The sequence below is a fragment of the Lissotriton vulgaris genome, chromosome 1_1 (assembly GCF_964263255.1).
Source record: "Lissotriton vulgaris chromosome 1_1, aLisVul1.2, whole genome shotgun sequence".
NCBI lineage: Eukaryota > Metazoa > Chordata > Amphibia > Caudata > Salamandridae > Lissotriton > Lissotriton vulgaris.
Window position 1 is genome coordinate 901664583 of NC_141685.1, and position 14183 is coordinate 901678765.

Below are 14183 nucleotides of genomic sequence, written 5' to 3' on the forward strand. Positions count from 1 at the left end.
GTTTGTTTTTTTATAATACTTTTCATCCGTAACTTGCCGTATGACTTCAGCTTCATACATTTCACGTGGGAGGATGACGATCCCCCCACCTTTGTCTGCCGGCTTGATGATGAGACTTTTGTTGTCTTGGAGTCCTTGTAGTGCCATTTTTTCATCCATTTTGAGGTTCCATTTGATGTATCTTTTCTTCCTCTTTTCGAGCGTATCAAGGTCCCGCAACACGTTCTTTTCAAATGTTAACAGTTCCACGGGCATTTGACTGGAATGGGGAAAAAAGGTGGAGGGATTTTTTAGTCCAGAGTAATTTCTAATCATTAGATCTGGCTGATGTTCGAAGAATATTTTAAGTCTCATTTTTCTGAAAAGTTGGATTAGTTCCAATTTTGTTTGGCAGATATCTGGACGAACTGTCGGAATGAATGTTAATCCTTTCTGTAGCACACTCATTTCACTCTCAGACAGAATGTAGTTGGACAGATTGAAGACTGCGTTTTTGTTCGGGTCTACCATCAGTAAACTCGTCTCCTCGTTGTGATTTCTCCTTGGTATTGTTTGTTTGGGCGGTTGAACCACCTGTTGCCTCTCGGGCGGCCACGAGATCTGCCTCTGCCTCTGTCGGAAAAAGGTGCCTGTTGGTAGAATTGGCGGGCTTGGTCGTCTCTGTTGCTGGTGGAGGCGTCGGCGTCACTTGAGTTTGTTGATGCCGAGGAGTCTTCTGAGAATGTTAGAAATTGTCTTCTGCTGCGACCTCCGTATGTACGTAGGGCACTAGTGTTTTGTTGTTGTTTGTAATAGTCCTTTTCCAGATATGGGTATGTTTTTTTCTCAGAGTAGTTCGTGATGTCTTTCAATAGTTTTTGTTTTTTGAAGTCTTCTGTTGTTTTCTGGAAGATTTGATTTTCTTTTTCTAATTTACTTAGGAGTGCCTGGGCGTTTTCAATTGCTTTGTTGTTCTTAAAAGCTTCTTCCAGTTCCTTGATTAGCTCCTGTTCTTTAAGTCCTAATCGTTCGGCAGTTTTAATTGAGTGGAACATCCAATCTCTTGAGCATTTGGTGCCAATATGACTAAATCCTTCCAAGTATTCAGGGTCATCAGTAAAAATTACCGGCACATTTTTTACTTGTAATCCTACTGGAGTGGTTCCTGCTCGTAAGTGTTCTAGTAATACCTCCCCATGGAGGGATGTTCTGATTTGCTTTTTCTTTAGACGGGCAATTTTTTCCAATTCTGTGGATTGGCCAGCTTGAATTGCTGTGTTTCCAGGGTTCAGTGTTGATGGTCTCTTCAATAGTGTTTCGATGTCTTCCTCTCTAATGCTCAAGGTCTTTGGTTCTGACATTTAGATATCGGAAGGGAAGTGCTGTTGCTGGTCTTTTCTTTTGACTTCTTAGGTACGTGAGATTATTGTGTAGCACAAGTATAAGGGATAAATGAAAGAAATATTCTCTTTATTCAGGTAGCACACCAGTGTACCATGAGTAGATTTTGGCAGAAGGTGAGATTGTGGTTCTGCCTAGTAGAGCATGACGCTCAGGTGGGGAAAATTGGATTTCCAAATAGTCCCTCGTAGACGGGTGTCTACACTAAATTTAACAAAAATCACAGGGGATTGATTCTGTTAAGGTGATCAGAGGCTGGAATCAAGGTAAATATTATTAAGTGTGCATTGCCTCTGACACCATAGATCTCACAAATTATTTATAGTCAATGTCCTATTTATTGACAATGAACGCTTAAATACTTTAAGCACATTATTTTACGCTTTTTTCAAAAAGGTACACATTGGGTGTAAACATTTCATTTTTGATTATCTCCTTATATCATGTAGCACATTCGACATATATTTACAACAACTAATAACTTGCTAACTTAAAAGTACATCAACGTGAAACAAATAACCAATACATAGTGATGAAATTAATAGATTCATATATCAACAATACACAGTGATGAAATTAATAACAGGGTCCTACTGTCGGTCTAGCAAAGATTTTATGGGTATCCTAGGGGTATGTTATCAGTTTGTCCCTCAAAGGAGTGATTAGTTGTCCTGCGTATGGCCAGGGAAAGTCACTTATTTCACGAAGGATTTTATGCCTTACTGTGAGATACGTCTCTCACGGTATGTCCAAATTATTTTGACTGGATCATAGGGCATACATTTCTCCTGGCTCTGAGGTTGAGCCTACGCGTTTCGACCTATTAAATTCTTGACAGGATAAATTATTTAGACAGGTCTTCATCAGGGCTCGCTGTAGGTGCTGTGGGACATCGTGTTGCACCTAAGGGAAAGTTATAAGGGGCATGTTTTAATGATTAAATCTGGGTTATAGGACCAAATAGCAGTGCTTTTTAATGTTTTCAGGTGCAGTATAGTACATATAAAGCTCACGTACCCAATTAAAGTAGAGGCGATTCTGCATGTCTTGTTTTACATGTAAAATACAGGAGGCGGTGTGGTGGTGGGTCCCACGGTGGCCTGGTGGAACTGGGGGCCCGCAGTCGGGAATTACTGCGGAGAAAGCAGGAAAAATGAATTGATGGTAGGTCCATGACAACCTGTGGGCATCTCTCATATTGCAATTGGGGGCCTACTTAATGGTTCATGGTACTTATGGAAGATGCCTGTTTGCAAGTGTCTTAAAAGGGCATGAGGTGGGTACGCTCAGATTTTGTCAAGGATCCCTGGTGGGTCTTGGGCCCGCCTTGGGCATAGCGTACCTGGGGGTGATCTTTCTGATCAGTGCTCGTTTTCTTTTCTTTTTATTCGTCACGGCGTCCTCATCGCGGGGCTGTCTATCCGCGGGGTGGACGGGCAGGGGTCAGAAAGATCACCCCCAGGTACGCTATGCCCAAGGCGGGCCCTAGACCCACCAGGGATCCTTGACAAAATCTGAGCGTACCCACCTCATGCCCTTTCCAGACACTTGCAAACAGGCATCTTCCATAAGTACCATGAACCATTAAGTAGGCCCCCAATTGCAATATGAGAGATGCCCACAGGTTGTCATGGACCTACCATCAATTCATTTTTCCTGCTTTCTCCGCAGTAATTCCCGACTGCGGGCCCCCAGTTCCACCAGGCCACCGTGGGACCCACCACCACACCGCCTCCTGTATTTTACATGTAAAACAAGACATGCAGAATCGCCTCTACTTTAATTGGGTACGTGAGCTTTATATGTACTATACTGCACCTGAAAACATTAAAAAGCACTGCTATTTGGTCCTATAATCCAGATTTAATCATTAAAACATGCCCCTTATAACTTTCACTTAGGTGTAACACGATGTCCCACAGCACCTACAGCGAGCCCTGATGAAGACCTGTCTAAATAATTTATCCTGTCAAGAATTTAATAGGTCGAAACGCGTAGGCTCAACCTCAGAGCCAGGAGAAATGTATGCCCTATGATCCAGTCAAAATAATTTGGACATACCGTGAGAGACGTATCTCACAGTAAGGCATAAAATCCTTCGTGAAATAAGTGACTTTCCCTGGCCATACGCAGGACAACTAATCACTCCTTTGAGGGACAAACTGATAACATACCCCTAGGATACCCATAAAATCTTTGCTAGACCGACAGTAGGACCCTGTTATTAATTTCATCACTGTGTATTGTTGATATATGAATCTATTAATTTCATCACTATGTATTGGTTATTTGTTTCACGTTGATGTACTTTTAAGTTAGCAAGTTATTAGTTGTTGTAAATATATGTCGAATGTGCTACATGATATAAGGAGATAATCAAAAATGAAATGTTTACACCCAATGTGTACCTTTTTGAAAAAAGCGTAAAATAATGTGCTTAAAGTATTTAAGCGTTCATTGTCAATAAATAGGACATTGACTATAAATAATTTGTGAGATCTATGGTGTCAGAGGCAATGCACACTTAACAATTCATTTTAGAGTCCGGTAAGCCCCTGCTTTATTCCAGGGAACAGCTACTGGAGCTTCACGCACAAAAGGGCTCGCAGTGCAGGCCTATGAATCTTGAGCCTCTGGCCAGCTGTCAGATGTACGAGTGTGCCAACTGCGAGGCAGCTATCGCGCTGGGTGCAGCCAAGAAATCCCATGAAGATATCGGTCAGTCCCATCCTTTGTCTTTGAAACAGCCCTTTATAGGATATCTCCTGAATGACAGATCTTTGATCAAACACACAAGAGAATTTAGCAATTTTGTGTCCCTTCGAAAGCCCGATTGGGTTTTCATTACTGAAACCTGGGCCAGAGATTGCTCAGGGCCAAACTTGGTGGAGGCCATTCCCTCCGGGTATGCCCTATCCAGACTCGATAGGGAAGGGAGGATAGGGGGGATTTAAAGAGTAGTCTATAAAGACATCTATTCGTGCTTCACTGAGGCCCTCACCTCTCCCTCAGACCTATATCAGGCCCTATATTTGTCTTTGAAGGTCCTACTCACTGAAAGTTTTGTTGGAATTGTCACCTACCGGCCTCCTGTACCCAGAGCAATGTTCAATCAGGACTTCAGAAATCGAATAGTGCCCTATCTGGCTAGATCTAATGTAACTGTCTTGGGTGATTTAAATTTTCATTTGGAGAAAACTCTATGTACTGAGATGCGGGTTTTCTTGGAAACTATGGACTCCTGTGATCTCCCTCAGCTGGTGAGGAGCCCCAAGCATACGCAGGACACATTTTGGACAGGATCTTCTCTAATGACCCTAGTATAGAGGTGATGGATCCTATTCCACTCTCCTCGTCCGATCATTTTGCCATCCCATTCCTTATGGAAATGCCAGTATCTCACCCAGATCCTAATTTTAAGAACAGGGTAGAGATGAAGAGAAACTTTAGCCAGATAAATAAGGAGGATCTTCTTAATAAACTTAGCAGTTATTGCTGCCTCCCCTACTTGGATGTCAACTCTATCTATGACGACTTCTCCAACTGGCTTTTGGCGGCCTTGGACTCTCTCACCCCTCTCAAGGAGCACTATGTAGCCAGAAAACGCCCATCGGCCCCATGGTTCTCTGAAAGGCTGAGAAAGCTTAGACAGGTTTACCGACACCAGGAAAGAAAGTGGTGCTGCGATCTTACCTCAGTCGAAAGGGATCTGCACAGACTTAGATTATGGAATATAAGCTGGTCATTAATGAGGAAAAGGTCACTTACTATGCCGAGAAGACGGAATCCATAAAATCCCCAAGGGAACTTTTCACTGTGATTAATTCCCTCCTAGCTCCTACGGCCTCTCTCCACACTGAGGTTTCCCAGGATTTGTGTGATAAAATGGCATGTTTCTTTTTTGCCAAAATTAAGGACATATACTCCTCCTTGGAGATGTTCAATGCTGGAGGATTAAAGTCAGATCTTCCATCGGATTCTCTGGCAGCTCCTCTGAAGGATTGACGTTTGCGCTCCTTTCTTCTCCTACTTCAAGAGGACACTGAGCGGATGTTAAGTGGAATTAGATCTGGGTTCCCCCTGGAGTCCTGCCCTCTGACGATCCTGAAATTAGGAAAGGAGACCATTGCCCCACCTTTGACCTCAATCCTTAATGCTGTCATTACCTCTGACCAATTTCCCACCGCATGGAAAACTGCAGTGGTTAAACCTCTCTTAAAGAAGCCCTCTCTGGACCCTGCGGAACTAAAGAACTACCGGCCTATTTCCCTGTTGCCCGTCCCAGCCAAAATATTGGAGTAACATCTGAACCTCCATCTTAGTACTGATTTGGAGGAACACTAAGGGCTCGATGGCTTGCACCATGGGTTCAGAAGGGAACACAGTACCGAGGCGGCATTACCTGTTGTTTTTAACAACATTCGACAGCAGGTTGGCGCTGGTCATACCACCTTACTGATCCTTCTGGACCTGACGGCAGTCTTCAACATGATCTCCCCCCTTAGATTGGCTGGGAGGCTCTGTGAAATAGGGATTGAGGGCTCTGCCCTTAATCTGTTTACATCCTTCCTCATGGACAGTTCACAGAGAGTCAAGATGGGCCAATTCCTCTCCACCCCTAAACAATTGTTCAGTGTAGTTCCCCAGGGATCCTCATTGAGTCCTCCTTTTTTTTATATCTATGTAGCCCCACTTGCCAGGTTGGTAAGATATTTCGGCCTAGAAGTGCTATCTTACTCGGATGACAGTCAAATCATGATTACCATCACTGAGAGTGTCACAGGGTCAGCAGCAAATTTTAAAACTGCATGCTGGGGGTGGCTTCATGGATGGTAGAGAACTATCTAAGACTCAATGGGGATAAAACTGAGATCTTAATTTTTGGAGACAAAAAGGATATCTGGTCGGAGGCCTGGTGGCCTGACGCACTTGGATCCTGCCCTTGCCCTGGCTCCAGTGCCAGAAATCTAGGCATCATAGTGGATACTTCCCTCTCCCTGGGCCCCCAAATAAATAGAACAGTTTCTACCTGCTTCGGGATGATATGGATTTTCAAGGAGATCTTCCAATTTCTCTCCCTCCCCTCAGAAACAGGCACTGGTTGCCCTTGTGCTGTCTAGATTAGACTACTGCAATGCCTTTATGTAGGGATAAATAAGGGGCTCCTACACCAACTTCAACTTGTGCAGAATGCTGCCGCCAGGTTGGTGATGTGCCTACCTAAATTCCACTCTGTATTGGCTACCATCAGAAGTCTGCACTGGCTCACTTTGGGATGGAGAATTGTGTTTAAAGTCCTGTGCCTGGTGCACAAGGCCTTTTACAATATGGGGTCACAAGGCATTAAAAAACTGTTTCGGAGATATGTCCCCAGCAAGCAGCTAAGATCTGCCAGCAATAATCTGGTAACAGTGCCCAGGTTTAGGAAATCCAGATGGGGAGGAGAGCATCTTCCCTGGCTGGCCCCAATCTGTGGAATTCCCTTCCGCCCTCAATTTCGATTCTGGAAACTCATTCCTCGTTCCGTAAGGCCCTGAAGACCTGGCTCTTCACCGGCCCAAATCTGTAAGCCCTGGTACCTAAGGACATTTCTGATCCTGATCCCTCTTTGCAGTGCCCTGATGCCCCTGGGCTAAGTTTGCGCTTTAAAAAGCCTATATTCATTCATTCATAAACTCCAGCAAGGGCTCGTGGATGAAATTGACAGAGTAACAAACAAGCATTTGCAATGCAATAGGACTCGCATTTACGCGAGACCTATTGCAATGGAGACTGGAGAGCGGGAGGACAAGAAGGCAGGAACGGGAGTGTGGGGGTGGCTGAGAAGTCACAGAGTGCTGGGGGGGGGGCACAAGAAGAAAATAGTGTTTGAAGTAAAGGGGCCAATATCCATGGAAGGATACAAATGACGACATGGCAGTCATGAGGCCGGACTAACAAGCCTAAATCCAATCAGAAGGCAGCATTTAGGACCTAAGCCAATGAAAAAAGGAGGGCTGGTGCTTACACGAAGCTTCCATGCTATACTGAATACTGCATGCCACGCATAGCGAGAAGCGCATGCGCTGCAACACTAGGCTCGACCTAAAAACGATCTTTAGTTTCTCTGTTTTTGCCAAATTTGTGGCCAAAAGCTTTTAATTTTCCATAGACAGTGTTACTCAACAGTTTTGTATGAAATCCAAAATTAGTGTTGAAAAGGTACATTTCAAGGTAAGTTTGATAATACTTTTCAATCAAGAAATTATTACATGTCTAAATAAAGGAAAAATATCCTGCAGATTATCTCTGGGAATGGATGTAATTAGATTATATTTTCTGAAGACACTAACCTTTGTTATTTTTCAGTTCCACGTTCTTAAGTGCACGGCGTTTGCGAGATAGAGGACTAGGGCATTTCAGTTCTGTGAAAAGAAAAAAATGATGAGTTCAAACCGAAGACCTAGAATGACTTTTATTTGCTTGGGAAAGGAAGTTGTAGAAAGGTTCAAGAGTTTGTTAACTAGTGGAGCAGAATAATTAAGTGATCCATTCATTTATACGCTGATTATATTTATTGTGTGATAATAAAGTTATTAATCTGTGTGTACCTAATTCATCAAATGTCAGTAGATAGCTGGCTTTTTCCCCCAGTAAGAGACACATATATATCTTATTTTATCATTGCATTTGCCCGTGCTAACTGTACTCATTTGGATGCCATCTTTTTTCTTTTTCTTAACCCTCTCCTGACTTGTGCCTAGGCCTCAATCAAGCAGAGTATTTCTTAAATAAATGCATTGCAAGTTTCTTGTTCTTCTCTCCTCTGCAGGTGCAGTATCAAGAAGAGTTACTCATTTGTTATAACAAAGTGTTTATTTACTGTTGAGAACTGTTAGATTAACTAGGTTTATTGAAACTTGACTGTACATATGTAATGCATGGGGATGGGAGAGAGCCAGGCTGACTGTTGCTAAATTCAAGGTTGCACAGCTGCATACTTTCTTGTCCAACTCTGGAAACCTGGTGAGCCTACCTGCTCCCTGAAAGCAGTGTCTCCTGACTGGATTTACAAGAGGGAGTTGGTGGGAAGAAGTCTCAAGACCTTTCTATTGAGAATTAATTGTGTTTTCTTTAGAATAGTTTAGCAGATCCTGTCCTGAATTTGCTGAGAGAAGACCTTTCTCAAAATGTCCTGATCTTCTTGCCCAAGGAGCATTATGCTTGAGAACTTGTGTTTTTACTCTTGAACTTTTAACTCGGTTCTTCTGATGAGGACTCCTTCCTCTTCGAACTTCCCCTTGTCACTTCCAATGCCTTATTTTGAATAGGGAAATTTCGTTATAGACCAAGATTACTTTATACTCTGTCCTCTTTACGTTGTGATTATATTCTGCATCATTTTCTTTATAATATACATGCTTAGATTGCACAAGTATATACATATGCTTGCTTTTTGTATGAATTGAACTTACTAATTTATTGCTGTGTAACTTTTACTAAATTTGCTTATAAACATTCATTGTATGGTCCCCATCCTCTCTGTTGGGAGACATCCTTCATATCGCATGCAATACATTGCATACCATTACAACGCGATTGTTACGACCGCGTTGTTACATCGCAAGCCATTACGATGCAAGTTGTTACAACGACTTACTGTACCGGACAGAAGGTGTTGGATTTAAAATCCCCCACCTTCCCTACTGTTGCACACACTGGAGTTGGAATAGTAAATTATACTATTCCAACATCCAGCGCACCCTTCAGCAAGTTGTTGTAACAACTTGTGTCATAATGGTATGCGATGTAACAACGCGGTCGTTGTAACGACCACGTTGTAATGGCATGCGATGCATCGCATGCGATGTAACATCGCATATTCTCTCTGACATTTTTGCGGAGCCAAATTTGTTTCATTGTCATTGTAATGTGTTGCTGATGTTAGCTCCTATCATACGCTTTCAGTCGACAACAAAAGGTCACTACAATCAATGAAGGAACCTGTACTAAGTCTAGACAAAGGCGTTAGTTGTAGGGAAATCCACTGCATTACTAGCTTTGGGACTAAACAGTGGAAATCTAATTAGAGCAACAGCTTCAACCTCATTAAAAGAAGGAGGACATGATTATTTCAACCTTATAGCAATATATTGAAAAGAAAATTGCTTTTCAGAGCAATTCATAATTTTTAGGTCGAGCATCAGCACGCATGGTCTATTTCCAAGACATACTTAAATTACTTTACGGAGTGTAATCCAGCCTGCTGCTTGCAATTGGTTCACTCCATCATCGCTCTTACTTCCTGGCTCCTTATTGGTTAGCGCTCCGATACAGCATTCCGGTTGTACACGAGGAGCATCGTCCACTTACAGTTCCCTTACACACAAGTGTTATGTGTTCTTTGGGGGCTACTTGTTTATTTAATTTTATACTAGTGTGTGGCATGGTGAACTTTCACTTTAGTATTTCTGCCGGCCCCTTTTGTCTGTTTACACATTGTACGCTTTCAGTTTAGGTATGGCTGCCGGCCGCTGTTGTTTGTTTGTGCATTTTTGAGAGCTGTGACCTAAAAATAACTCTTAGAACCTTGTTTGCATTCTTTACATTGTGCTTTTAAGGGAGGGGCTTTGTGAGGGGTAATAATAAATGGGAAGGATGGGTTGGAGTTACGGAGGGGATGTTGCTATGTGGCCTTGATTTTCGTATATAGTCGTCTATTTCAACAACTATTACTTGGCCGTGTCCCATAATATGTACAGATATGTACACTAAATCAAATCTGTACTAAGCCCAAGTAATAGTTACTTAGTCTGTGGGCTCCTTTGTTTTCATTCACTGACTGCTGTTTATTTGTTTAACACACTCACAACACAACGGTAGTGTATCTTGTTTTGTTTCCAGAGTTTTATGCAAATCCACATTTTTTAAAATCTTAATCGAACGTGCATGTGAAAAGGTTATGCCCCCGTTTGTGAAACTAGACATTTTAGTCTCAATCGTTCCCAAACTTCCATTGGTCAATAAAGTGCCATCTCCCAGCGAGTGACTACATACTAAAAGCTGAAGCTGCAGCTGCAGTTCAAACATGGCACTATTCTGACTGCTACTTCTGACACAGTCTCCGGAGTTACTGAGTATTGAATTGTAAACTATAGAAGGGCATTTCTTCTAATCACAAATCGTTGGCATTGCTGGCAGGCTTTCTAAGCACGTACCTTTCTGAAGTCATACCTCCGGAAAGTCACGAGCTCTAAACATTTGCATTGGTGCCCCTAATTTAATTTTACTACTTTATTTACCTGTTAATAAATGACAATACAAACGTTTGAGTACAAAACCTATTACGTAGGAATGCCCGTGTGGGTGTTGTGTGTGCTTGAATATATGTGAATGCGTGTGTCAATGTATAAATGTAGCTCCTCTTGGTCATGCTGTATATATATATGTGCATGCTTCTTTATGTGCATAACTATGTGCGTGTGTGTGTCTGTGTTTATATGTGCTTGTGCCTGCATGCTTATGTGTGCATGAGTGTGTGTATATCTATGTATGCTTATATGGTTGCATCTATCTGTGTATGCAGGTGGCTGTTTCCAAATATGTGCATGTCTATGTGTGTGTTTGTGTCTGTGTATGCATGTTTCTTTGTTTCTGTGCTTGCATGTTTGTGTGTGTGTATCTGTGCATCTACATTTTTTAAGGTTTTCTTAATGCACATAAAAGGCCCAGGGGGTGGGTGAGAGTGAGAAGTGGGGTTGTAGAAACAAACAGCCAGCCAGCAAGATAGTAATCCAAGAAGTTTATTGTCACTTCAAAGTAAAAGAGACCTCATCCTTCAGAGTGCAGGAAGAACTGACTCTGAGTTTGAGGCTAAACATTCTAATACAATGTCATTCTACATTAGAACAGTAGGAGAGTTCATGAGCCAAGGAATGCCATCAAGAGAGAAAGCAAGTCCTCAGACAAGGACACTGCATCACCTCCCTCTTTTCATAAACACCCAAAAGGAATAGTTAATGAACGTAAAACAGTGAGCATATTAAACAAAGTCTTGAAGGCGAGAAGGGGTAGACCTTTTCCTGACAGATCTCCTCAGACCAGACTCTGGTGTAGTGCTAGAGGGTGGAGAAGTGCACAGATCAACATGATTTGGAAGACATTTAGCTACCCTATTGAGGTTCCAAACCTTATGATCTTGTGTTCTAACAGAGTTCCCCAAGAGTTTGATGAAGCTTGTTGGCTGACTAAATTTCGACACGCCAAATTTTCTTTCAGGTAATTTTATCCTGACTAAATCTCCAACACTCACCATGTTTTTTTTAACAGCTTTCCTCGTATCATACAACCTTTTCCTCCTAACCATTTTTTCCAATTCTCTATCCTCCCAACTATCAACACCACCAGTAGCAGGTAGAGCTGTCGACACCCAAGAAGGTTTGAGAAGGGTAGACGCTGCTCTTCCCTTGAACAAGGCGAAAGGGGTTACACCTGTAGATGAATGCAGAGTGAACCTGTACTCGTACACCTTTTTTTTATAGCTATCCCAGTTACAGCTGGACACCAGAGCCAATTGCATAGCTTCCTTAAGAACTCTAATAAACCTCTCCACTACCCCATTGCTTTCTGGGTGATACAGGGATGCACGTTTATGTGTGATCCCTCTCTCAGTCAAAAATTTCTGAACCGCACCAGAAGTGAATTGTACTCCTTTATCAGGATAGAGTTAGGTAAGCCTTCATTTGCAAACAGATCATCAAGAAAGGAAATCACTGAAGATGAGTCCACACAATCGACGATCTTTACCATTGGCCACCTGGAGAACATGTCAATGCACACCAATACATATTTATCTTGTGTTCTAACCTTGACAGGACCCAAAATGTCCAACGAAATATCTACCCAAGGACCGGTAGATTGCTTTCTGATGACGATGGGTTGAGTCCTACACTTTAGGATTTTGACACTAATGGAACATTTGGCACAACCCCGCACAGACCTTTCAATTTGGGTGTCCATAGCAGGCCACCAATATACCTCCCTAATTCTTTCTTTTGTTTTTGCGATGCCCATGTGACTTGTGTGTCCCCCCTGAATTATTTTAGGTCTTAAGTTCGTAGGTGGAACTAATCTGCTCCCTCTGACCAATAAGCTGTTAAGCAAAGACATCTGCTCTTTAACACACCAGTATCTTCTCATATCTTCCTCACATTCCTTTTTGTCACACCATCCATCTCGCACAAAACCAATCACACGTTGTAGATTGGCATCATCCCTCAGATCTGTGGCCCACTCCTCTTCTGTTATGACACCTTCTGTTACTACACAAACTTTAATATCTTCTGAAGAATCTTCACCCATAAAGAAATCCTACAGCAAATAAGCATGAAACTCGTGATCAGGAGGGTGCGCGAATCCTGCGCGCCTCTATATATCGAAACCTTTTTGATTTTCTCAGCAACTACTGAATGGATTTACACCATTTAACAAAAAGGGATCTTTCTGAACCAAGGGCTATCTCTTTGCCAAATTTGGTTCGGGCTGTAGCCATGTCTAAAGTTTTCTACGGGAAATTGAATGGGGAAAACACATTTTGGGATCTTCTTTTTTCTCGGCCCGCTTGACGAATCACCCCGAAACTTTAAAGATAGGAGCGGACCGGAGCGGGCCACGAGTTTTTAAAATTTCACGAAGATTTGTCAATCGGCCCCAAAGTTATTGGGAATAGAATGTTGCGATTTTCCTATGGATAATAGGTCCTAACTATAACTATCTACTGCCAACCGCCAGTAGATAATATATATATAATATATATTACCTACTGGCGGTCGCCAGTAGGTAGTTATAGTTAAGGACTGAGTTTCCATAGGAAGAAATTTTTTTGTTTTGCTTATAACTTTGGCGTTGTTTAATGAATCTTCATGAAATTTTCAAAAAATGTCTTTGTTCATATCAGCTCCTATGTTGAAAGTTTGGGAGGGATTCATTAAGGGGGGCTGAGAAAAAAGGGGGTCCCAAAACGTGTTTTCTCCATGTTAATTTCCATAGGAAACTTTAGACAAGGCTACAGGTCGAACGGGTGAACGGTATTACCCCAAATTTGGCAGGGTGAAGGGTCTTGGTCTAGAAAGCACGCTTTTTTTATTTGGTGTAAATTCGTTCAGTAGTTTTGGAGAAATATAAAAACTTACAGATATTAATATTTAGGAATTCTGTCATCTGATTAGCTGAGGAGTTACGAGCACGAGATTGCTGCTTATTGGCTGCGAGCGGTGCGTGCGGTTGTAACTAGGGAGTCTTGGCCGCCATTTTGTGATTCAGTTGAAGCAAGTAAGGGAAAAAAGGGCAAAAAAAGTAGGAAATAGGAGGGTGGGAGAACTGTGAGCTCTGTAGGGTGGTTAGGGTGTGCTTTAGAGGGAGTGTGAAGCAAAGTATTTACCCTTAGCGTTGTGAAAGTGGTGTTTAGCCCAGAGTGAGATAATGGTGAGGTGAGGTGCCAGTAAACTCGGGGATGAAAGCGTGCGCCTAAAGCGTGAGTTGAGTGCTGTAAACTGATGTGCTGAAGTATTTACCCCTACCGGTGTGAAAGAGCTGTTTTGCCGAGAGTGAGATGGTGCTGAGGTGAGGTGCCAGTGCACTGGGGGATGAAAGCGTGCACCTAAACTGTGAGCTGAGTGCTGTAAACTGATGTGTTGAAGTATTTACCCCTACCGGTGTGAAAGTGCTGTTTTGCCCACTGTGAGATGGTGCTGATGTGAGGGTCCGGTATACTCGGGGATGAAAGCATGTGATGGGATATAAATGCGATAAATACATGTCATTGG

At 42.5% G+C, this 14183-nt stretch overlaps 1 protein-coding gene across 3 annotated transcripts in view; it reads right to left on the reverse strand.

Annotated features, from left to right (window-relative positions):
- The window catches only part of LOC147748145 (complement C3-like), a 1551795-nt gene that overhangs the window by 794646 nt on the left and 742966 nt on the right, over positions 1–14183 (reverse strand). For all 3 annotated transcript variants that reach the window (XM_086959014.1, XM_086959019.1, XM_086959009.1), the window contains exon 16: positions 7713–7784. In XM_086959014.1, coding sequence (XP_086815140.1) covers positions 7713–7784 — 72 coding nt within the window. The remainder of the gene's footprint in view (positions 1–7712; positions 7785–14183) is intronic.